Genomic DNA, 24,872 nt, shown 5'->3' with positions numbered 1-24,872 from the left:
AGAATAATAGTAAACCCTAGAAGAACGACGTAGAAGAAAAGTAAAATATACAGGAATCTTAATGAACTTACGTTGAGTATTGTTGCTTTGTTTTCTGTTCAGATTCTTCAAGGAGAGTTTGATGGTGTTTTGATGGAGGTTTCGAAGAACGATTTGTATATTTTGAACTTTGATTTTCGCTCGAAAATGGGAGGGTTTCCTTGTTTTCGAAGTGCCTTGAGAAATGGAAGAAGTGGAAGAAGTGGAAGAATCTGCCATACGTAACCGTTTGAGTGTTGAGCGCGTGACTTTGACGCGCCATGTTATCTCTTTTGGTGCGCGTGATTTCTCTTTGGGCTGGGCCAACTTGTATGCTTGTAGGCTTGTATGTGTAGCAGGCCCGATTTTATAATATAATATTCGAGTTTTTTTAATTGTCCGATAGATATCTACAATTCGATCCTAAAAGAAAAAGATAAATTACAAGAGTTGGTGGGTGACAAGATTAGTTGGATGCCAAAAACGAAGCGAATGTGATAAAAAAGATTTTACAAGTCAACCCAGATGAAGATACCTATGTGGTTTAAATAGAATAATTGACAAATTAAATTTTTCAAACAAGTAAGGACGGTGGAGCGGGAATTCAAGGCCTTCACGAGATCATTACAAACAGTCTGTCCCAAACTCTGTGTTAAGGATTAAAAGATTCTAAATCTATTACATTACATGCTCTCCTAAAAATTTGTTTTATTTTTCTCTCATTTTTAATATTAAAAAATATTTAAATATAAAAAATAAGTAATAACTCATCAATCTTTTTATTTCACTTTTTGTAAATAAAATTACCATATCCAAAATTAAGAATGAAATTTAAATCCAAAACTTTTAAGTAAAGAGAAGAGATTATACCATTTGAATTATATAGTTGTCAGCTAAAAATTTTTTCTTATATATTTACTTTGATTTTTTAAACTATGTAATGCTAATTTTTTATTAGTTTTTATTAATTATGTTATATTTACATAAAAAATAATTATTAAATTCGTTATATGTATAAAATATAAAATATATTTTTAAAAATAAATTAAATAATATATATTTATTTAAATACAATGTGATTGATTTAGTAGTTATTTTTTTATATATACATAGCATTTTTGACTCCTTATTCTTGATACTTCTTGAAGTTCGTCTGACTTAATCATTAAAGTAACTTATTTCATGTGGCATAAGTCGTTGTCAACAGAAAATTTCCGTTCATTCAATTCCAAAGATTATTAACTCTCACTTGAACCAAATTAGAACAATATATTATAAAAAAAAAGCAACATGATTACATGGAGATGATGATTTAAGAAGATAAATTATTGCTCACAAGGGTTTTTTCCGAAATTGGAAGAATGATTACGAAATGCATGGTCAACTTTTCTCTGCCTTACGTACACCAAGTTGCATCTCTAATCTTACTAGCCGGGCCGGCAAGGGCAATTCCATGCCTCCCCTAATCACAAATTCAAATCAAATGCCGAGGAATTTTCATTTTTTGAATTCTAGGTTATCCTTATACATTAATTAGCGCCTTGGTGCTGTCATTAGTCAATGAAATCATGGTCATTAGCCGATTCGGTGGTACTTGCTAGAGTCATTCAAAGTTTTTTTTATTTTTTTTTGGTCTTATTATTATTAGTTATAATGAAATTTCGCATCACGGGGGGACAATCAAATTAATGAGACGAATACAATTGTTCATTTCAATCGGATCAAGGAAAAGGTATATTGTGTTTTATTTATTAGGTTTAATTAATTGTCTAGGACATACATGGGTTGAAATCTTTAAGTAAAGTATTAGAAATTTTATAGTGAATAGCTTTTATTTTTTTAATATTGTAATTAAGATGTTAAATATATTAAAAATCTGTAATACTATTTTTAGTTATATTATTGAAAAGCTTAATGAGTGACTTGATAGATAAATCCTATTTATAATTTAACATTCTCATCTTCAAAATAAAATTATTATTGTTTCTCATGCATTTTATCTATTGGAATTGACCTATACCTAATTGGACTAATAACCAATAAGACCCAATAAAGCTAATATTAGGTATTGAACAATTAGATAATAACCGGACGGCCCATAAAATTGAAGTAAACACACTTAGCATTTGTTTTGAGGCATTAGAAGATAGATTATAACTTATTTTAATTAATTTATTTTATTTTTATTTTTTATACAAATTAAATTAAAATTTTATTTTTATTTTAGTTTTTATTTTTTATTTTATACTAAACACAATACTAAAATTTATTTTAATTTCTGTCTCTTAATTTTTATTTTTCAATCTTAATCTCTCAATTTCTATCTCTCTTTCTAAAAGCTATCTAAATTATATACTCTTTATATATGTGCTCTCTAATTTTTAGACCATATGATGATTATGATATAACTTGCTTTGATTAATGATGTCATTTAATTTTTACAATAATTCAAATTGTTAAGTAGTTTCACATTTTTCATGGACCCATCACCTATTGTTCTCTTCAACAATTCGACCTATATTTTAATTTTCTTATTGCAACTCAAAAAGTTATCCAATAATAACCTGAAGATAAACTCCCAAGAATTATTCCTCTATGGATAAAAGAGGCAAAAAAACATAATAATCTTGATATAGGACCACCGATTGTGTAATGTCTGTGTTGTGGTTGTGGGTATATATATATGGTTTTACTATCATTATGTTATACTTTTATGCATAGGAGGGGGACCATATAGTAATAAAGTAGTAATGCACACCCACGAGTAGCCAAGTTTCCCTTCATCTCTAGGTATACATATACGAGAAATTATTATTACATGTTTATAAAATATTCAGAAAAATTATGCATAATAAGTATAATACATCAACACTTACTATTTAATTTTATCTATTTTTATATAATTGTTTAAATTTTTAGATGAATAGATTCATAATATAGTATGTATGACGTTAAGATTAAATTTTTTTATTTAAAATAGATTTAATTATTCTGTTGGTTTCTATAATTTCGCAAAATTTTTAATTAGGTTTCTATACTTTTTTTCTTTTTAGTTGGGCTCCTGCACCAATTTTTTTTTCAATTAAGTCCTTACAATTTTTTTCTTTTTATTTGAGTTCTTGCACTATTATTTTTTTTTAGTTGAGTCCCTATACAATTAAGCTAATTACTATAAAGAGGGACGGCCTAATTGAAAAAAAAAATTGGTGTAAAGACTAAATTAAAAAGAAAAAAAATATAAAGACTTAATTAAAAATTTTACGAAACTGTAAGAACCAACAGAGTAATTAAACCTTTAAAATATTACTTGGTGTTTAATTAAATAATGAAATTTAGTTAAATATTTAATTAATTTTTGTATATATAAATATATATAACAATATTATATGACTAATAAAATTGATTATTTTTTGTTAATACTTAACTAATATTTATTTTTTTAACAATAAAGTTCAATACAGTAAGTAGAATATAAAGAGAACAGAATAAATAAAAAAATAGAACTAACAAAAGTCCATCACATTGTTATTTTTAAAATTGTCATCAACCATAAAAAAAATTACACTATTTCACTCTTTATAACTCACAAAAAATCTATTAATAATTACCACAACAATTCATTCTTCCTTCTAAAATATTTTTCTGTCTCTTTCCAATTAAATATTCTAAATGACCTCAAAAAATTATGTGGTTTTTCACTTCTCATTTTTATTAGGTATTTTTATTTAATTTTTAAAATGTTATTTAATGTGCTTAAAATAGATCATAATCTATTCATCTTGAATAACTAAACGCATCATATCTGCTAAATAATTTACAATTTAAAACACAAGTGATGAATATATTCAATATTTTTTTTTATAAAATACACATATTATCTTTTTGATCAATAAATCCGAACTTATTTAACCTCTTCTTAATATTTACTCTACCAATTAAAACAAATTAAATAAATAATTAAATTCTTGATGAAATCAAACCTCTCCAAATAATTATTATAAAGTTGTAACTTGTTATATTATTAGAAAGATTTTTTGCTAGTAAAACCAGTACAAAGGAGTTGAGTTAGTAAAAAATATACTTACTTTATCAAACTTGTATATAACTATATCCTTTTTGTCTATTGTTAATTTAACTAGTCTTAAGATATCATAAAACTAATTCATTAGTTCCAACTTTTAGTGATATACTTTTTTGTGTCTATTAAAAATTCTATATCCACTTTAACTCATTCTAAAACCTACAATTTTGTATGATAGACTATCTTTAGTTTGACAAAACTGAGAAAAATTTTTAAAAATTATCTTTTAACAAATCACATTGCAGCCAATTATTTTTTCATAATCGAATTTTTTTCATCTTTTATCTATCTCCATAGACAAGTCATTAATCATTTTGTAATTAACAGATATTTTTTCATAAATCTCCTCTTACAGATAGTATCTAATTAAATAACATCACATTAGATTTTAAATTGTTACAAAAGTATACATTCTTTTTTTATAATGGACACTTTTCTTTTAAAAAATACTACCACCATTTAAACAAAAATGTTATATTTCGAATCACTATATCTCTAATTCTCAATCCATCTAACTTTTTTGAAACTTATATTATTTCCTATTTTTTACCATCCTTTTTTATTGGATAAGAATCTTTTATGCAATACAATTAACTTTTCTACAATTATTTTTAACATCTTATACAAAATAAAATAGTATACTAGCAAGTTATTCAACGCTTTAAATTACAGTTTTAAATCATAATTTTAATAGTATAAAAATTTGGATAAAAATATTAAAAATGTGTAGAATTCACCGTGAATTAAGTATTATTTATTTATGTTTTTATGCTCTATGCTATTGTCCAAAAATAAATTATTATTATTTTTTTAAAAAATTAATTTTTAATAAAATAATTTATTAAAAAAAATTATTTTTGTCTTTACAAATAATTTTAGTTTAACAAAATATACTAAATATAAAAGGACACTAAAAAAATTTAAAAATTAGATTCAAATATGACTTTTTATAGTCAGTTCAGAAAAATAAATTGTTTCTATCTACTAAATTTAGTAATTTTATATTAAATAAATATTTTGAAATTTTTTTAAGTGAATACAAAAATTAAAGTAAAAGGAACTGGAAACAAAAATTTAAAATCAAATTTTCTCAGTTTTTTGTATTTATTGTTTGAATAATTTTTTAATTGTTCTATAAAAAAATCAGAAAAAATTATGAGTCATTTATTGCTTATAAAAAATTACTTTTTATCAAATTGAATTTATCTTCGGAAGACCAAAATATAATTTCTTTCTTTAGAGAGTTATTTTATGAAAAATTAAACTTTTTAAGGGTTAAAAAATAGTCTACTCCCTCTGAATCTATTTCTCTCTATATATAAGATAGCATAAACCCAAAAGCTCATACACCATCAACACTAACCTCTCTTCGTCTTCATTCATTTTGAAACCGTGCAGAGACACAACATATCTCTATATATATAGAGAGAGAGATGGAGAGACAAGGAACAGAAGATATGAAGAAGAAGCAATCAAAATTCAAGAGGATTTGTGTGTTTTGTGGTAGCAGCCCTGGTAACAAAGCTAGTTACAAGGATGCTGCCATTGAACTTGGAAGAGAATTGGTAATAATCATAATAATAAAATGCATCTTCCATTTCTAATCCTTTTTCTCTTTTAAGGAGTTTAGTTCTGCTGTTTCTCTGGAACACTACTTGTCTTTACTTTGATTTAATCTTTGTCCTGTTTTAATTTGTTTTCTAATGTTTGTTTTGATTTGATCCTCCAAGTTTATTCCTTTTTACTGTTGTGCTTGCTAGGATTTGCAATTGTATAGTAAAGTGTAGTTAACTTTATGTAAAGTTAATAGATAAAAATTATTAAGTAAAATTGATTAAATTATTATCTAATTGTTCTTAATTAACTGTACTTGAGTTTTTATCATAGTGAAATTGGATCCTCTGTTTTGGGGTTCTCTCTGTTCCTTGATGCATTATGTCCCATCATTTCTAGTTTGGTTTCTAATTCTCATGAACACATACATACAGAGCATTAATTAGTTCTGTAATATTTGGTTTGTTAATGAATTAATAGGTGTCAAGAAATATTGATCTGGTTTATGGAGGAGGCAGCATTGGTTTGATGGGATTGATTTCTCAGGCTGTTTATGATGGTGGTCGCCATGTAATTGGGTGAGAGAGCATCATCATGATTATTATTCATTCCCATTGGTGCTAGCTAAGCTAATTTAATATGTGATATGATCACATGATATGATATGATATATGATATGACATTTCTCTCTCTATATATAATTGTTCATCTCAGTAACTTGTTTTTTCTCTGCAGAGTTATTCCCAAGACACTTATGCCAAGAGAGGTAATGTTAAGGACTGTTATGGAAGCATATTCATAATTGCAAACACACAGAGTTATCATACATTAATTTTATCTAAGTTCCAATGTCTTGGACTTAATAGTACTATATTAGTAGCCTAATATCTAAGGAATATTTTAAGCATTTCAGATATCCTAATTTTGATCATTGTTCTCCATCAATAAATCACTAAAAATGTACTTAAAATATCTTAATATTGATAAAATATTTTCAAATTTTATTATCAATAAAAATACAAACAATAATAACAAGAAAGTCTTGTTTCACTAGACGAAGTCTACTACATGAATCAAACGATACGTCATGTATCATATTTACAGAGAGATTATTTACATATAGATCTCGTTTGACCACTTCTTGAATATTCTTTTTAAGTCTTTCTTTATCTTTCACCTCTTATCCATCTTCCATCTCATCCACCCTCCTGATTAAGTGACTAGATATTTTGTCGATCTTCTTTTCACATGTCCAAATATATTTAAATAATTTAAAAACGTATCAAAATGTTCAATCATGATTAGAAACCTATTTCATTAAAAAAAATTATAACGTGATTTATTTATTGATGTCAGAGTCTCATTTACTACGTAAAAAAAAATATATTTGTCACATCTTTTTTTTTCTGCTAACATAAAATATTTTAGTTTACGAGTATGATTTTTATCATATTTTTAAATAATTTATATGTATTTTTTTTCGATGGTAAAATTTAAGACTATTTTTATCAACAACAAAATAATTTAAATACATTTTTTATAATTTATCCTAAAATATATATACCTTAAGACTAATAACTAAAATTATTGAAATATTCACATTTTTAAAATACTTTGAAAATTTTTCAACATTTAAAGTGAATTGCAGCCATACTTTTGTTATCCCAATTTTATCTGAGTCATAACACTTTTGTCCTTTTTTTTATTCATGTACGTTTCATATAAAGTTAGGAGTATTTTGTTTCATCACATTGTATTCATGTGTATTGTATTTAGCTCACAATTTGGTGCTGTCTTCAAACTTATCCATCAATACACCTGGCAATCTGGGGTCTTTCCCTTCTGCACCATTTTTGTCCTTCCCTCAAATTCCATATATCCCTTTACATTCTTATATCCCATCATTTCTTCTTTTATATACATATACTACTCCCACAAATTAACCCCAAAAAAAGGGATTATTACATCAAACACTTATTATTATGCTAAATTTTATAAGCAAGCAAGAGTGTATACTGATAGAATATTGGATTAGTTGGACTAAACTATTTAAAGTAAATAATTCCTTAGATAATTTATACCATTTTTGATGATTTTATTTTATGAGTTTAATAATTTTGATACATTAACATTATAAAATATTTTACATAATTATATAATTATAATTATTATTTTAAATAATTATTCATATAATCAATAAAAAATAATTATTTTTATTAATATAATATTATGTAATTAGATATACGTATAAAATAATTTTATATTAAAAATGGTATTAAAATTAAATTATTTACTTGATTGCATTGGTTATAAATATTATGGACCGTAAATTTTAAAAGTAGGTGAAATGTAAGGAAGATATGGTTGTCCCAAGGAGTAAGAAGCGGTAAAATGATTACAAATTGAGCCCACAATGCTGCAACAATCATCATTGCATTTATTTAACACCTCTACTATTCCCCTACCTAATGCTACTACTACTCCATTGACCATGCATTACATGCTCAAAATTAAAGCTGTTGATATAACTTTACTAGTATATTATTATGACATGGTTTTTTCTAATTTGGATTATTATTGAATTGGGGTGCAGCTTACTGGAGAAACAGTGGGGGAAGTGAAGGCGGTAGCAGACATGCATCAAAGGAAAGCAGAGATGGCTAAGCATTCTGATGCCTTTATTGCATTACCTGGTTCGTACAAATTATATTAACCTCATGCTTCCACCAATCTTCATTTCTTCTCTAACATAAATTCAATTCCACCAAAATGATTAACATTTTTTTAAAATAGTTTAATTTCAACAGAGATCAAATATATATTTTATCTTAAATTTAGTTAAAAATTTAAAAATATCTCTAAATTTTATTTTGTTCTAAAATTTTTTTTGCATCAAATATTAATTTTTTAAAAAACTTAGGACCAATTCAATAATTTTACAAGAACAATCTTTAACATAAGCAAATCAAATCTAGGTATTATTGGCACACAAAAACTATCATCTTTAAATATAATTGTCGTTATATTCTCATATAGATATATTTGTCAGCATTTATATCTTTCACAGGCATAAATAGTAATTTATTCTATATATTAATGAAAATGGACCATTACAAGATGAGATAACACATGCTAATATACGAAACAAGAAACAGTATAAACACCTATCAAAAGATTCCATCATCTTTAAAAGAGTTTAGTGATGTTGCTTTCTTTTCTTATTATAATTGGGTAGAGTTGCTCTAAAAGGTTAAAAGAGCACAACTATACATTAAGAACATTTTCTATAGCCCTAAGCCCTAGCTAGTAGCTACGTCCATTTATGGCTATGAATAATAGGGTTTTGTATAACATTACTGTTTCCTCAAAGTGATACACGCCACAAGTTTTTTGCACATGTGACGTTTCAGTTTGCAAAACATTTAGCTGTGCTATTAGAAACTTATTAAGTGTCTGAAAATAATTAAATTGATAATATAATAATAATACAATTTCTTCCACGGGTGGAGTCCAGACATGTCTGGGACAGAACCACGTACGTTGTCTCTTACTAGAATTTTGAACTTACGTGATGCACCTTATCAATTTCTACATTACTACATGACAAAAATTCTGAGATGAGGTCAAACTTCATAAAGCAACTACCAATCTAAATTCTTAATAATATATGTAATGTAATGAATCTTGAGTTACTTAAACGTCATGTGTCGGATTTGAACCTAAGGAACGACATATATGTATAGAGATTTTATGACTAATTTTTCTCATCAAAAGGTGAACTCCAACTAAATTAAAAATTGATTGTTGATTTTCGACCGACAAATAAAAAAAAAACAAACAAAAACATCGCATTGATAAAGAAGATATTTTATTTCAATCCACATATTATTTTTCTAATCCACATAGCAATAGTCCAATAGCATATGTTTTGGGCACTTGACCCTCCAATGTGCTAAAAAACACTTTGTTTCGTCCTTAGCCAGTTATGAAGTTTAATCCTTACCACATCACTGTCGGTCATATCACAAATTCACTAGATATTCCTTGATATATCTCTGTCCTTTTTTGATGTGTGTGGTTTTAATGTTTTAATGTTTTATATCCAAATCTAATAGAGCAGCCACAAATAATATCGTATAATTAGAATATCATATATAAACACGAGTTCAATTTACATCCAATTGGGCAATTTTTTTTTATTCTTTTTTGTTTATCTAGTAAAGTGGTGATCAATGAGAATTTAATTTCCATCGAATTGGTTCGGTTTGGCACATGATTCACTAAGGACCTACTTTGGTAGCTTACCCCAATAGGCCCAAAGAAACAAGTGGCCCATGATCTGTCCCCCTCTAACAGGATCCAAAGTCCAAACCCACTTTTTTATGTTTTTTTTTTAAACTAAAACTAGAAAAAAATTGGTCGAGTGGTGAGCGCACTCTTCTTTAAGTAAATATTGGAGATTTTGAATCGTACTTTGTATATACAATAATTTATTGGTCAGCAGCAGACTCTTAAATAAAACTTAAATCTGCCAGCGAATTAGTCATTGACCTTGCGGGTAAAGGGATACAGTAAACAACAAAAAAAAAATTCCACTCTCATTAACTCATTATTGTCCCTTGTTTTTTAATAATGATGTTATGTAATTATGTTAAGTATGTCATGTTATGTTATGTGCATGAAGGTGGCTATGGCACACTTGAGGAGCTTCTTGAGGTCATAACCTGGGCTCAACTTGGCATCCATGATAAACCGGTAAACATTCTATCAAAATTCATGCGTTTATAAACAACTATATATATATATTTTTTTTTTTTACTTAAAAGTATTCCATGTTAATTAATTATGCATAGAAATTGAGTGAAATGATAATGATGGAAATGTTTTGTGTTTGGAAGGTGGGGTTGCTGAATGTTGATGGATACTACAATTCATTCTTATCATTCATTGACAAAGCTGTGGAGGAAGGGTTCATCAGCCCCAAAGCTCGCCATATAATTGTGTCTGCCCCAACACCAAAAGACCTTGTCAAAAACATGGAGGTACTTAATTAAATAATTACTAACTCCTAATTAATAATTATACTGTTAATAATGACATTTGGTGTTACATTCTTATAGGAATATTTCCCACAACATGAAAGAGTTGCCTCTAAGCTAAGCTGGGAAAGTGGGATCTGATGAGGATGAAAAATTGGTGTAGAGGGCAGTTTAGTCACATAGTTATAATATTAAAAAAAAAAAACTATATATTATTATGGTAGATGACCAGAGTTTCCTGAAAGCCAGAGGATTCTTTGTGCTCTTATATAATATAGTATTTTGTTTTGTTTTGTTTTGTTTAGTGTAAAAGTACAAGGTTAATTGACTTAATTCTAACTATTAAGTATTAAGGTTAATTAACCAGTACTAGTACTACTCTCTGTTCAATTGTGAAGAAAGTTGGGTATTTTTCAGACCCCAATCAATGTTTTTATTACAAAAATAGAGGCATTGAGCAGATAGAGCTCAGAGAATTTGTGTAGGAATTAGCTTTGTAATATCTCTGTTTTCTCTTTCTCCTATTTCTTCAATTTTTTAGTTTCAATAGATCATAGCTATTGTTGGATTACAAGTAACACATAATATTCAAGCCAAATTGGAGTTAATTCGGAAGATAATAAGAAAGAATTATAATTAACATCGTTGATCTTGTGGGTAAATCGGACAAAGCCCATACAACATCTAAGAAGAAACTAAATGGGCTTAACAAATCAAGGTAGAAAAGACAATTCATTACTCCAAAAAAAAGAGCGACATTGTTGATTGATAGGAATTTAAATCTAATGTAAGTAAAAAAAAAAAAAAAAAAAACCTAATGCCAACAATCAATATCACCACTCAGACCAAAAAACAAAAGGAATGTCAACATCACTACCTAATTCTTAAGTACCTAATAAACAGCACTTATTGTCAACATCAAACTCAAGTCTCAATAAATAATAAGCCTAAATGGGGAGTTTAAATTAATGATAAACTCACTTATTTACTTAAATAAGCATTAAAATTTAAATTTTATTTTATATATACAATAATTTATTAACTAATTTTTTATTCATGAACAACCAAAATAAAAAAGTATACCATTAAATATTAAAAGAAAGGTGCAAGCGCTATTTTATAAAAAAAATACTAAGAACTAATAAATTTTGTGATTTGTAATTATTAATTAATTATTATTAATATTTTTAATAATATAAATATTATATCTAATAATATTAAATTACTTATTTTTTTTGTTAATTAAATATTGGTCAAATTTTAATAAAAATACTGTCCATAAATAACCAAACTAATAACATAAAGATTATTATTGGGGCTTGGGTAAAATGTGATTGATTGCCAAATTCATCCATAAGTGTGACAAAGTGTTGTTGCTCAAAACCCCCACAGCTTCGGTACTTCGCATCTGCTCACAAAGCCATAATAGTGAATAGGTTGGCATATCAAATGTTATGTCACACATCAAAACTGCATGAAGGAGCCAAAATTAAACAAATATTGCATGACATATATAATTATCAATCATGAAGTCCCCCCATCAACTAAAATTGTTGAGCGTTATTAAAAAAAAACGGTTTTAGTAATTAAAAGATTTAGAGTTGCCATCTCTATGATGCAGGGGAGAGAACTTTAATAATCACTTACTTTGGCCTTATGTATATAACTCATTACCTATATTTCCTAGGTTAACTTTAAGAGTGTATCTATTTTGTACTTTTAGGGCATGTTAAAATTATAAAATTAAATTTTTTATTAATAATGTTTATTATATGGACATATATTAATTAAACTCTAACTCTAATAGACTAATTAATGATAAAGTGACTAAGATGAACCATTATTCAATGCTAATAAATTTACATTCTTTTAATATCCCACGAGTCGCTATTTAAGACCGGAAATTATCGTAATTTTTTCATTCAATTATTCAAAGTTAATAAAAGACGTGTCACTTGCGTCGTGATATAATTATTAAAGTAAGAAACTATGAATTCATATAGTAATGAAAATGAATAATATTGACAAATATGTATTAGTGGTTTATTATAACATAAGAGTTGACCGGTCAGAATCAAATTCATGCAATAACTTTCACACGTGTCAGTTTTCTACGACATGGCACGATGCCATAGGTCATTATATCATTATTCCTTTTCAAAAGAAAAGTAAAAAAAGTTGAAAAATCAAAGCAGGGGCAGTTTAGTCATATTATAAATTCGTACAATGGAAAATTTGAGTCTCGCCGTGGCAAGAACGGTGCTATTCATATAAAGCTTCCGCTAGTTCTTCTCTTAAACACGATCGAGAATCGAAGAAGAAGAAGAAGAATGCAAACGCGATTTTCACCTGAAATCGGTTCTGTAAGTCTCTGCTTATAAGTTCTCTCGTCGTAGCTATAACTTCATTTTTTTCCCCACCAAATCAATTCTGGTGCTCGCGTTTAGCTTGCGTTTTGTGGAAGCTCTGAAAATTTTCGGTGTTGTGTTGTATTCGTTTTACCGTTTAGGTTTTGAAATGCAGATCAGTGATGCAATGTGGCTGTGAAATCGCACAGTTTGCTTCTCGACGTGGTAATTTTACTTAAAACGCAGCGTTAGTTTCGTTTTTTGCGTCGTTTAGAAGTTCATGATGATAGTGGCAGTTTTTTGTGTTGTTGGAGTATCGGAGCAAGAAATGGTTAATCTGTTACTCGTTAATGCAATAAACAACATGCTACTAACTTTTTTTTATCGCTGTTAAGTTTTTTAACTTTGGAAGTAGTTACTCTCTGGCTCTCTGTATCTCTAACATGTTATCACTAATATGCAAATTTTTATTACATTTTTATTGTGTATAAGTCGCATGATATGCATCCACTGTTGTCTTCACTCAGATGGAAGGATAGATAGTTGTATGCATGCATATAACTAAAATACGCACTGATTCCGGCGACTATGCTGTTTGTGGCTCATGCGGGGATCACTCTTTTTGTTTTTGAAGGATCATATGTTTGCTTCATAGTCTGTATAATTACCTCTCTCAGGTGAAAATATCTTGAATTGATTAACAGAGACAATAAGTGGATGAGAATCATGCATCGCAAGTAAGAACACGTTTTTTTCGTACTCGTTTTTTGGTGTTCACTAAGCCAAAAATGCTGAAATTAGTTTATTATTTCTGCTGCAGTGTAGTTAAAAGATCAAATGAGGGTTCCAGGATTATTGCCACAGCAACTATGGGAGTTGCTGTTGGATTTTTTATTGGTATTTCACTTTCATCCTTGCATTTGACTAAGGTAATATTTGTAACTGTTATTATTTTTTCTTTGCATCAGACATGTGTAATCCTTTTTTATTTTCCTTTTTTCCATCTTCTCTTTTTTTTCCCCTTTTTTTCTTTCTTGTTTTTCTCCTGTTATATTATGCAGAGTAGCTTACTTTCAAATGTGGAGAATTCTTTTGAAGTAGGATCTTCTGGAAATGTAAATCCTGAAGCCTTAGGGTCAGTTAGTTTATTTAAGGTAAGTTCTATGCTTATTCTTTAGATACTTGTATAGGAATGCACTTATATTATCTGAAACATAAATGGCTGCAAGTTTGTCTATTACTTTTATTTTATTTTTTCACAAATGCTACTTCTACAGATATATGTTCCATCAAACCCTCGCGGAGCAGAATTACTACCCCCAGGAATTATTGTATCAGAATCTGATTTGTATTTGCGCAGACTATGGGGCGACCCAAGTGAGGTATGATATGAAGCAGTTATTTACTATGCATGAAATTATCTGTGGTAGTTATTAATTCTCTTAGTATTATAAATGTCAGAGTTCAATCCCCTCTCTCTCTCTCTCTTTCTCTGTCTCCCTCTTACAGACACACATGTGCATTTGTTGTCTATGGGTGATGAACAGAGAGCCATGCCGACTTGTTTAGCAATTTTTCCTTCACTTAATCTATGTTGCAAATGATATAGGAAAACAAAATCAAAATTATTTCCCCCTGGTGCATGCTTAGAATGCCCATATGGGTGGTGTAGATGTAGACTTATCTCAATTCTGTCAAGAAGTAACTCCTATGAATCATATGAATGAGATCATTACGTGTGAGTGTATGAGGAGGTTTGCTTGAATATGTTGGTTAGCTTATACAGATAGTGCTTACATATTAATACATCTGTTTCCCTAGTATCCTATTCACTAAGCTTGCAATGAAACACCAAATTCTGCAGGATCTGGAGAAAAAACCAAAGTATTTGGTGACATTTACTGTTGGTTATGATCAGAGGCATAATATCAATGCTGCAGTCAATAAGGTTACAGAGATGGACTGTGCTTATTTATGTGAATTTATTTACCCTTTTATACTTTATTCAAATGTACTTACTATCAAATTGTTTTGTAGTTTTCTGATGATTTTGCAATTTTGCTCTTTCATTATGATGGTCGGACTAGTGAATGGGATCAGTATGAGTGGTCAAAGAATGCAATCCATGTTAGTGTAATGAAACAAACAAAATGGTATATACTTTCCATTTTTCCTATTGTTTTTATTTAAATTAATCCGTAAGCTTTTTATAACACACACAGACACACACACACAAACACACACACACACACACACACACACACACACACACATATATATATGATATATATATCTATATATATAGAGAGAGAGAGAGAGAGAGAGAAGAGAGAGAGAGAGAGAGAGATTATTCATTGACTCCTTGAGTTCATATTAGTTGCTTCTTTCTTGATGTATTGTAGGTGGTATGCTAAAAGGTTTTTGCATCCTGATATAGTATCAGCTTTTGAATATATTTTTATCTGGGATGAAGATCTTGGAGTGGAACACTTCAACCCAGACGAGTATTCCATCTTTTCAATCTGCTCAAATTTGACATTATATGCAATTTTCCCTCTTGTTAATTAGATGCATCTATTCACCTAGGTTTATTAACATAATCAAAAAACATGGTTTGGAGATCTCTCAACCTGGTCTTGAGCCCAATAACGGATTGACATGGGAGATGACAAAAAGGAGAGGGGATAGTGAAGTTCACATGTATTATTCCTTTATCCTTTCTGTTTTCTACCTTTAACCACTTATGTAATGAGGTGCTTCATTGTGACTTTCAGTTATGTTCTTAACACGTTTAATTATGTATTGGTGAATAGGGTTACGGAAGAGAAACCAGGTTGGTGTAGCGATCCACATTTGCCTCCTTGTGCTGCGTATGTTCTCTCTTTCTCCTTGGTTGAAAGTTAATTCTTATATTGTAATTGCATTGTCATGTTCTTTTTCTACTTAGACGTTATCATTTATTTTGTTCTTTTAGATTTGTGGAAATTATGGCTCCTGTCTTTTCTCGGGAAGCATGGCGATGTGTTTGGCATATGATTCAGGTATTTATTTATTTTATTTCTTATCACATATTTTACTTTTGGTAATTTCTTTTGCATAAAATATGTTGGTTATAGCTAACGAATAGGTGATTTTTTGTTTTTCCCATGCATGCAAACCAATAAATTACCCTGATGAACTTCCCAACTATGTTTACTTGTAGAATGATCTAGTGCATGGATGGGGATTGGATTTTTCTCTCAGAAGATGTGTAGAGGTAAGCAGATTCCATTATCTATTTATTTTTACTCGTTCCTAATGCTAGGACTTTGAAACCATGCGTATTTACATATTGTTAGTGGGTTTGAGCTTGGGCTTTGACTCCAGTACTTGACCTAATTATTGAGAGTAGTATTGAATTAGGAATGATATAGAGTGAGTGAGCAAGTCAGCGAGCCTTCTTAGCCTACAGTTTTTTTGCTTCTTAAAAGAGCTTTTGATTTCTTTCGTGTTAACCAATATAATATTTGAAGGGTTTATATTATGTGGAGACCTGTATATCTTGTGCTAAATATGAGGTTACATCTCATGGCTAGAATGAAATTACTCCAGTATGGTATGCTCTAATCGAACCTAGTTTGTACGGTTTCTGTAGCCTGCGCATGAAAAAATTGGTGTAGTTGATTCACAATGGATTGTTCATCAAGTAATTCCTTCTCTCGGACTACAGGTTAGTCATCATCCAGTAGCTTAATTTTTCTGAGAAAGAGAATTTTCAAGAAATAAATTTTCTGAGATGTGAATGAATAACTTTTCAGGGAGAGGCTGACAATGGACAAGAACCATGGGATGCGGTATGTGATGTGTGAATTTCACCGTTCACTCTAATCAAACAGTCGTTTGCATTCACATCTTCCATTTCATGTTACCTTATCTTTTAGGTCTTATTAGAGCAACAACCAGATGCATATGTATATTTTGCTGTTTGCCAAACAGATGATATGAACATTACGAGCCATAGTTTGATTCTTTTGGTGTGATGACCTTTTCAGGTGAGAACGAGATGCAGAAATGAATGGGCTGAGTTTCAAGCTCGCATGAATGATGCTGATAAGTCGTATATTGAAGGACTCAACAACTATCGAAAAGGTTAACGAATGAACCTATGCCGCAGCCCCTCCTCTGCCTTCCCACTGTACATGTTTTACTATTACGTACACGTAGGATTTTCTTGTGTATTATTGGTTTGTTTTCCCAGTCCCCAGGTGCTAGGTGTATTTTCTGAGCTTGTGTTCTTTAATATGATAATATCCTTGCATTTTTGACACGCATCTCTACTCTAGTTACAAAAAGTAAAAGAAAGGTAAGCACGACTCAGCATTTTCCCCGAGTATACAAATTGTAGGTTCTAGTAATGGTAAAGGGCTAAAATAGTTGTGACAAGAGAGGGTATCCTCTTTTCACTGATAGCTTAGCTTTGAGGCACTCGTTGTTCTGTGATTTTGATGGGAATTGGAATGGTGAACGGTCGTTGAAGAACAGAAAACAATTGTCGGAAAATTTCAGTTGTTACCAAGTACTAACTAGTGTTTGGACAGACAGATTTTGAATCTTATCCAACGATAGGAGTCGTCAAAGATATGAGCTGTGAATATGAATGATTATGAGCATGGCATGATTCCTTAATACGATATTCTTAAATTTATTTATTATGAGGAAAATGATACGCACCTAAAAAAGATGGTAAAAGGACAACTATAAATCATAGATAGACGACGAATGAGAAATCATGAAAGACGTTTGAATTGAAAGACGAGATCGTGAAAAACTGAGGAAAAGACTTTTTCCTTTTTCAAACAATGATTTTCTGCCTGCCATTGTTGAGGGAGAGAGAGGGAATCGTGTTGCCTTACCAAAAGTAGGTGTAGATTGCAGTTAAAAGTTGGTACCTCATATGCGATGCCAAAGTTTTCCTTATTTTATTAGTATTATTATTATTATTATTATTCTCATAAAGTTACGCATAGTGGAAATTTTAAAAAAAGAAAGAGATTGAATGCAATGATTTATATGATGCTCATACGCGATGAAATCCAGACAGTTTAGAAACATGCATCCAAGGAAATTGAAGAAGAAATAAGAAAAACACCGTTTTATTCTATTTTATTTTATTAAATCCTCTTTTGTAATTAGCTAATTAGGAGTGAGGTTGAAGTCTGTTGGAATGGAGTTGGAGAGTGTTGCTTGAAACGACAGACACCTCACTTAATAAAACGAAACGTTGGTTTCATTCACCATCCTGACTTGTGAGTCAAGACTTGTTTAGTATTTTGTTCCATGAAAACCCTTAATATGTGGCACTGGGACAAAATGTAGCAACTAATTGGACCAAAAATGCCCTTTTGATTTTAACATCTCATCGGTCGATTGTCGCTCTGTGCTCTTTTTTGCTGCTTTTGGACCAAATAATAAAAACCGTGACATAACATTCTTGTGAATATACCAAGGGCATTTTAGTAATTTAAAATAAATGAATGACACAAATCGTGGTTTTTTTCTTTATTAAGGGGAACATGTTTGTAATGAAATGTGTTGACTATATTGCTTCAAATTGCCGTTAAACTCCCGCCAGCACCAAGAAGTTAACGGCGTTAATTAGGCACCAACCGAACCATCCAAATTAAATAAAGCCACAAAAAATGTGCATAAGCATTCCCATACAAGCTTGTACCCTCCAATTTCTCTTTGTATCTTAGAATAAATCTATAATAGAGCTCTCTCATCTTAACCTTACAACTTGAGTGGCTTATTGGAGTTGTGGAAGCCCTTTACGAACACATTCTATTTGTCATTTCTACATTTCCCAAGTTAAGGTGTGTAATGTATCATGAAATAACTATATTTATATATATAAGAACATTTTCTTTTTCCTTCTCTTATTGTGATGATCACTTTCAGGGATCATATTACAACATATAATAGCTCCTAGGTCGATCTCAATCTATATTGTTTAATCCTCTTAATCAAATACTATACAAGGTACGTGCTAGTGAACTATGAATTACCGAACATAGAGTAAAAGGACACGTTCTTCTTGAAGACTAGTCTATGCTTTTTAAGTGTCCAATAGTATATAATAGGTATTTGAAGTTAATACTTTTGTGGATTTCATTTCTTTTTCATCATATTAGATAGATTATGTTATGTACTAAGTCCTGAACTAAGAATCATGGAAATTTTATTGGTAGAAAAAGATGGGAGAGATGTCAAGCTTCCAATTGGGTGTTATTGGTGCACTATTTCTCTCAGTGGCTTCATCTGTCTCCATTGTCATATGCAACAAAGCCTTGATGAGCAATCTTGGCTTCCGTTTCGGTGATTTTCATTATCTTTTTCTGTCTTGATAATATATATATAAATAGTTAATAAATATCGTGTATATTTAATGTGTACAATTAAATCTGACATAATGTCTAAGTAGATAAAAATTTGAGATTTTACGTAAAATTAGAAGAGAAAATTGACCTAATAGTAATAGAGATATCATAGACTGGAATGACTCATTCAAAATCATAATATCAAAATATTTTAAGAGTTAAATCAAGATTCTAAATATTATAAGACATCTTATGATATACTAAAACTACTAATTTGATTAATTTTTTCAATTTGTGACAGCCACAACACTTACTAGTTGGCATTTGATGGTGACATTTTGCACCCTTCATGTGGCTCAACGCTTGAATCTATTTGTGAGCAAATCCATTGACATGAAGACAGTCATGCTCTTTGGCATTCTAAATGGCATCTCCATTGGATTTCTCAATTTGAGCCTTGGCTTCAATTCCATTGGATTCTACCAGGTTAATTAATTTAATTATCTCAATGTATTAATTAATACCATAAGTCAATAATAAATTAATAATATTAAGTATGTGTTGCAGATGACAAAACTGGCAATAATACCATTCACAGTGCTACTAGAAACTGTTTTCCTAAAGAAACAGTTCAGGTACTAAATATTAATAGTAAAAAAATAATTGAATTTGGAAATTAAAGGGTAATTAATGTTTAATTTACTTACTGCAAAACCTTATGATAACATTGTGCAGCCAGAAAATAAAGTTCTCTCTATTCCTATTACTTGTTGGAGTTGGCATTGCTTCTATCACAGACCTTCAGCTCAATTTTGTTGGATCCATTCTTTCCCTTCTAGCAATCATAACTACATGTGTTGGACAAATTGTATCCTTCAATGCTCTCACTCTTAATTTTTTTTTTTTTTCTAGAACATAATTGTAATTATTATTGTTATTGATTAATGACTATGATATTTAAGTTGGACCCTTAACTTTGTGCTTAATTTAGCTTACAAACACAATACAGAAGAAGCTGAATGTATCTTCCACACAGTTGCTATACCAATCTGCTCCATTCCAAGCAGCAATTCTTTTTGTTTCAGGCCCTGTAGTGGATCAGCTCCTCACCAAGCAAAATGTCTTTGCATACAAATATTCTCCTATAGTATTGGTAATTATTAAATCCAATTGTTTTTAAGATGTGCAATTCGATATTCTAAAATGATCAAATCAGATAGAAAACCTAAACTTGTCTTATTTAGTATTTATTAATTGTAGCAACAATTAATAAATACTAAATAAAGTAAATTTAGGTTGTTTTGGCTGATTTTTTTTTTTTTTTTTGTCTTTCAAACATTATTGATAGATAGATATAATATAGCTAGAATTTTAATATTAAAGTGTGACTTGTATATTCTTAGGTGAATTTACTTTGTTAACAAAATTTCAGGCATTCATTGTGCTGTCATGCTTGATAGCTGTTTCTGTGAACTTCAGCACATTCCTAGTTATTGGAAAAACATCTCCTGTAACGTACCAAGTTCTTGGCCACCTCAAGACTTGTCTTGTTCTAGGATTTGGCTACACATTGCTCCATGATCCATTCACTGGAAGGAACATCGTTGGAATACTTGTTGCCATTTTTGGTATGGGACTGTACTCTTATTTCTGCACTGAAGAGAACAAAAAGAAACAATCAGGAGATCTTCCATTATCCTCTCAGGTACTTGTTATGATCTTCATATGATACGGCGTTTGGTAATTGTTTTATGCCACAAAATACAAAGATACTGAGATAATAAAAAAAAACATAACGTTTTTTATTTTTATTGACAAAAACTTTGATAAATTTTATCTTGAGTTTTTCTTTTTTTTTTTTTCAAATTTCATGTTGGGCTATTAGAAATTTTTTTGCATGTTTATGAAATTTTGTTGGCTCTTTCTTCTTGTCATACATACTGTATAATATCTAGAAGTTTATAACAATTTATTTTTTCTTTTTCTTTTTTTAATTAATTATTTTTCACAGGTTAAGGACAAAGATAACACACCCCTTTTGGTTGGGAAAAACAATACTGGTCATCAAGAAGAGGAAAATCATCATGAGGCTAAGAAATTAAACAAAGAGTCATCTATTTAAAAAAGAATTTGGCTCAGTGTCATTTAAGATTTCTTATTGTATCTTGGGGTTCTTTCAATATATAGGGCTCTTTAATATTCAGTGTAAATCAAATTTTGTTTAATAAGTTTTCTGTAACTTTAAGTCAGTGCATTATTTCCTTCAATTGCCAGCAATGTGTATGTTAAACTACAGGAAATATAGCCTACTTGAAATTGTATTCCTTTTTTTTTTCTATAAAACTTCCATTCTTTTTAATAATATTACTCAAAAAATGTTACCAATTACCACTTTTGGTTTCTAGTCACTTTTATCTTTGGTTGTTTGTTTGTGCCTTCATTTGTTTTCAACCTTGCCTCCTCCATCTCCACCTATTTTTTTTGGAAGCCAACACTATAATAATAATTCAACAAATTTCAAGGTTAATTTTATAGGCTAACTTTTTTTACATATTGAAATTTTTTATGTAAAACACGATAATATTTGGTCATTTTAATAGTAATAGACTAATAGCACAACTCATTACTGACGTATTGTAAAAAAAAAAATTTCAATTATGTAAACAAAAAATACCACTGACATTTTGTAATAATTTTTTTTTTTGGTTATGTAAAGATAAATTATTATTAATATTTTATAAAAACTCACAACAACATATAACACACTATTTGAGTTATTTTTGAAAATTTCACTCCAGTGGTCCAATATAAAAAAAGGTTATAATTTTATAAGGATATGGCTGAAGAATTTCTTTTATTTTTATTGTAATAAATGAGAATTTAGATTTATTATTAATTTGTTAGCAATTTTTGGTGACTGTAATTTAGCTATAATAAATATAATCATTCGTTTTTTATTTTTTAAAATCTTATTTCGGTCAAGCTATTTTCTTTTTTTTTTCTCAACTGATTACATTGATTAAAAGTTGAAGGGCTAACCTCATACATTCATTCATGGATTTATCATTACAAAACAAAATTCTAAACTAATTCTACAATTCTAAAATCTTTATTTTTTCTTTTGGTAGAACAATTCTAAAATCTAAACAATAAAAAATCCTTTTTTTTGGTTGCCCAACAATGAAAATCTTAACTATCTAATGTTAGAACTCTTTTTTGTTTTGGTCGGAATCCTTTTTGAATTCCATCTTAGAAATAGAATTTTAATGGGCCTCCTGGATCAGCCCACCAAGATCTAAACAATTATTGATCCTGCATTTTTAAAAATTTATTTCTTGTAGAGCTGAAACCTAGGGGTATTCATAGATCGGATCCGAATATCTGCGGTGTTTATTCGAATCTGATCTAAAAATTACGGATATGGATCCGATCCGCAAGATTTTCAAATTGGATCGGATCAGATCCGCACACTAATCAGATCGAATTGCGGATTTTGTGTTGGTATCCGCATATTCGCGTATCAGTAAAAATAAAGAAATAAATAAGTAAATATTCTTTTTATGTTTTATTTCAACTAATAATTATCATATATATTATATTATTTTAATTTATTATTTAAGAAAAGTAGGTTTAGTATTATTTTAAGAGTAAATATATTTAAAAAATAGAAAAATGAATTTTATTAATGTGTTTTTAATAAAAATAAGCTTATAAAAATATTTTTGTGTTTTGCGGATATATCTGATATCCGATTCGATCCGATCCGCAAATATGCGGATCGGATCAGATCATATCCCACCTTAAAATCTGCGGATATTGGATCCGATCCGATGATTTTAGTGCGGATCGGATCAAAATTTTGACCATATCTAATCCGATTTGATCCGCGGTCACCTCTACTGAAACCTAACTCAAGTGGTAAATTATATATTTTTTAATATGTTACATCTGGCTTCAAATATTAGTAAATATGGAACATTGTAAAATATAGAATTATGAATTGTCTAATTTATCTGACAAAAATAAAACAGACTTATTTCTCAAATAAAAAAAAAATTCAAAATCAAGTTAGGTTAGTTTAATAATTAATTTACTAATTTATTTAAACAAATATCAACAAATTTAAATTTTATTTTGTGTATACAATAATTTATTAGGCAAAAGAATATCATAAGTAACCGAAAAAAAAAAGGAGTGTTTCCAGACATTTTAATGTAGGGAAAAAGATTCACATGTTATCTTGGGTGGATTCTATGGTGTAGAAAGGAAATTGTTTCTACATGTGTAGAATAATAGGTGTCAATGCATTAGTAGTTTATGTTGATGGCTCTTGGATGGGAAAGAATTAATTAGAGCACACAATTGTTGATTCATTGGACCCACAAAAAAAAGAGAGTGTGTGACATTATATATGTGTCATAGAGACAATTTATTAGATTTTTTTATTTTAATAAATTAAATAAATATTTTATTTATTAAAATAAATAATTTAAAAAATTATTACCATGTAGACGAGATATATGTATTTATAAATATAAAAATATATTTTATAAAAATAATAAAATTATTAATAATTTAAATTAGACCAAACTCATAAAAATAGAACATTTCAATTAATATGGAAGGTGGACGATCTTAACCGTACTTCCATCCACCGGCGTTTTTTATTAGAATTTACACTAAATCAATTCAAATAATAATAAGGCTAGATTCGAATCCCAACACTTGCTTAAGCAAACTAGTGAGCTAACCACTAGACCAAGTTCATTAATTAGTTAGTTAAAACCGCCTATTTCTTCTATTATTTTGAAACTGCTCATCTTTTCTATTATTTGAAACTGCTTATCTTTCTTATTATTTGAAATATTCTATTTTAAGAGTTTGATTTAATTTAAATTATTAATATTTTTTATTATTTCAAAAAATATATTTTATATTTACAAATATACATATCTCGTTTACAATAAGGATATATTTACGATAAGAGATATATGAAAATTAAAAATATACATATCTCGATACGGATAAAATTATCTCGTTTACAGTATAAATAAGATAAGAGATGCTGATGTATTTCCTAATAATTTTTAAAATTATTTATTTCAAAAATAAAACATTTATTTAATTTATTAAAATAAAAAATTCCCACATATTATTTGATTTATTGTTAATAAATATGTGTATCACTAATCAAATTAGAATTAAGTCCATTAGATGAAAAAAATTTTGAAAAAAAAATTTTTTAATATTAACCAAAATATTTTTTATAGAATTTAAAAAAGAAAAAGATCTGGAAACTAACTTACTTTCACTCTTACAATTATTACTATTAAAAACGAAAGAATGTATAATTTAAGTAATAGGTAATTACTATTCATTTACCGTGGTTAACAAATTTAATTTGTTTTTATAATTATATGTCCTAAATATATTACTAATTATTTTTTTATTTTTAATATTTTACATGTTTTAATTT

At 28.8% G+C, this 24,872-nt stretch overlaps 3 protein-coding genes across 18 annotated transcripts; all 3 read left to right on the top strand.

The window, feature by feature from the left end:
* Positions 1–5,432: 5,432 nt before the first annotated feature.
* Positions 5,433–11,210, top strand: LOC130945167 (cytokinin riboside 5'-monophosphate phosphoribohydrolase LOG1-like). Its single transcript, XM_057873863.1, has 7 exons — positions 5,433–5,664; positions 6,134–6,231; positions 6,389–6,419; positions 8,247–8,346; positions 10,338–10,408; positions 10,552–10,695; positions 10,774–11,210. The coding sequence occupies exons 1-7, from the start codon at positions 5,533–5,535 to the stop codon at positions 10,831–10,833; spliced, it is 636 nt and encodes a 211-aa protein (XP_057729846.1). The 5' UTR covers positions 5,433–5,532; the 3' UTR covers positions 10,834–11,210.
* A 1,745-nt stretch (positions 11,211–12,955) lies between these two features.
* On the top strand, positions 12,956–17,666 carry LOC130943947 (uncharacterized). Of its 11 annotated transcripts, none has more exons than XM_057872050.1 (16): positions 12,956–13,055; positions 13,202–13,265; positions 13,718–13,777; positions 13,861–13,937; positions 14,102–14,194; positions 14,318–14,422; positions 14,905–14,988; positions 15,078–15,193; positions 15,443–15,544; positions 15,627–15,740; positions 15,854–15,910; positions 16,015–16,081; positions 16,243–16,296; positions 16,675–16,749; positions 16,838–16,873; positions 17,072–17,666. In XM_057872050.1, the coding sequence occupies exons 4-16, from the start codon at positions 13,878–13,880 to the stop codon at positions 17,171–17,173; spliced, it is 1,065 nt and encodes a 354-aa protein (XP_057728033.1). In that variant the 5' UTR covers positions 12,956–13,055; positions 13,202–13,265; positions 13,718–13,777; positions 13,861–13,877; the 3' UTR covers positions 17,174–17,666. The 11 variants fall into 11 exon arrangements, with proteins under 11 accessions (XP_057728033.1, XP_057728029.1, XP_057728034.1 ...); XM_057872046.1 differs by having other exon boundaries at positions 13,861–13,969; XM_057872051.1 differs by having other exon boundaries at positions 13,675–13,777.
* Positions 17,667–18,692: 1,026 nt separating this feature from the next.
* Positions 18,693–21,776, top strand: LOC130944942 (UDP-xylose transporter 1). 6 transcript variants are annotated; one of them, XM_057873545.1, is made up of 9 exons: positions 18,693–18,892; positions 18,978–19,058; positions 19,274–19,394; positions 19,698–19,882; positions 19,964–20,031; positions 20,132–20,264; positions 20,388–20,549; positions 20,829–21,101; positions 21,408–21,776. In XM_057873545.1, exons 3-9 carry the CDS (start codon positions 19,274–19,276, stop codon positions 21,516–21,518), a joined length of 1,053 nt encoding a protein of 350 aa, XP_057729528.1. In that variant the 5' UTR covers positions 18,693–18,892; positions 18,978–19,058; the 3' UTR covers positions 21,519–21,776. The 6 variants fall into 6 exon arrangements, with proteins under 6 accessions (XP_057729528.1, XP_057729525.1, XP_057729529.1 ...); XM_057873542.1 differs by having other exon boundaries at positions 19,268–19,394; XM_057873546.1 differs by having other exon boundaries at positions 18,978–19,159.
* The last annotated feature ends 3,096 nt before the right edge of the window (positions 21,777–24,872 follow it).

Source organism: Arachis stenosperma, chromosome 8 (assembly GCF_014773155.1).
Source record: "Arachis stenosperma cultivar V10309 chromosome 8, arast.V10309.gnm1.PFL2, whole genome shotgun sequence".
NCBI classification, from domain to species: Eukaryota; Viridiplantae; Streptophyta; class Magnoliopsida; order Fabales; family Fabaceae; genus Arachis; species Arachis stenosperma.
The sequence above is the reverse complement of the archived record's forward strand: the minus strand, read 5'-3'. Positions and strand labels throughout refer to the sequence as shown.

What these genes read in the sequence shown, in the direction of transcription:
- LOC130943947 (XM_057872046.1), top strand. Translation starts at nt 13,758, where the DNA reads ATGAGAATCATGCATCGCAA. An exon ending in TATGGGGCGACCCAAGTGAG is followed by an intron (nt 14,423 to 14,904) that starts GTATGATATGAA and finishes CAAATTCTGCAG; the next exon opens with GATCTGGAGAAAAAACCAAA. An exon ending in GTAATGAAACAAACAAAATG is followed by an intron (nt 15,194 to 15,442) that starts GTATATACTTTC and finishes GATGTATTGTAG; the next exon opens with GTGGTATGCTAAAAGGTTTT.
- LOC130944942 (XM_057873545.1), top strand. Translation starts at nt 19,274, where the DNA reads ATGGGAGAGATGTCAAGCTTCCAATTGGGTGTTATTGGTGCACTATTT. An exon ending in AATATTCTCCTATAGTATTG is followed by an intron (nt 20,550 to 20,828) that starts GTAATTATTAAA and finishes ACAAAATTTCAG; the next exon opens with GCATTCATTGTGCTGTCATG. An exon ending in ATCTTCCATTATCCTCTCAG is followed by an intron (nt 21,102 to 21,407) that starts GTACTTGTTATG and finishes TATTTTTCACAG; the next exon opens with GTTAAGGACAAAGATAACAC.
- LOC130945167 (XM_057873863.1), top strand. Translation starts at nt 5,533, where the DNA reads ATGGAGAGACAAGGAACAGAAGATATGAAGAAGAAGCAATCAAAATTC. An exon ending in TTGAACTTGGAAGAGAATTG is followed by an intron (nt 5,665 to 6,133) that starts GTAATAATCATA and finishes ATGAATTAATAG; the next exon opens with GTGTCAAGAAATATTGATCT. An exon ending in ACCTTGTCAAAAACATGGAG is followed by an intron (nt 10,696 to 10,773) that starts GTACTTAATTAA and finishes ACATTCTTATAG; the next exon opens with GAATATTTCCCACAACATGA.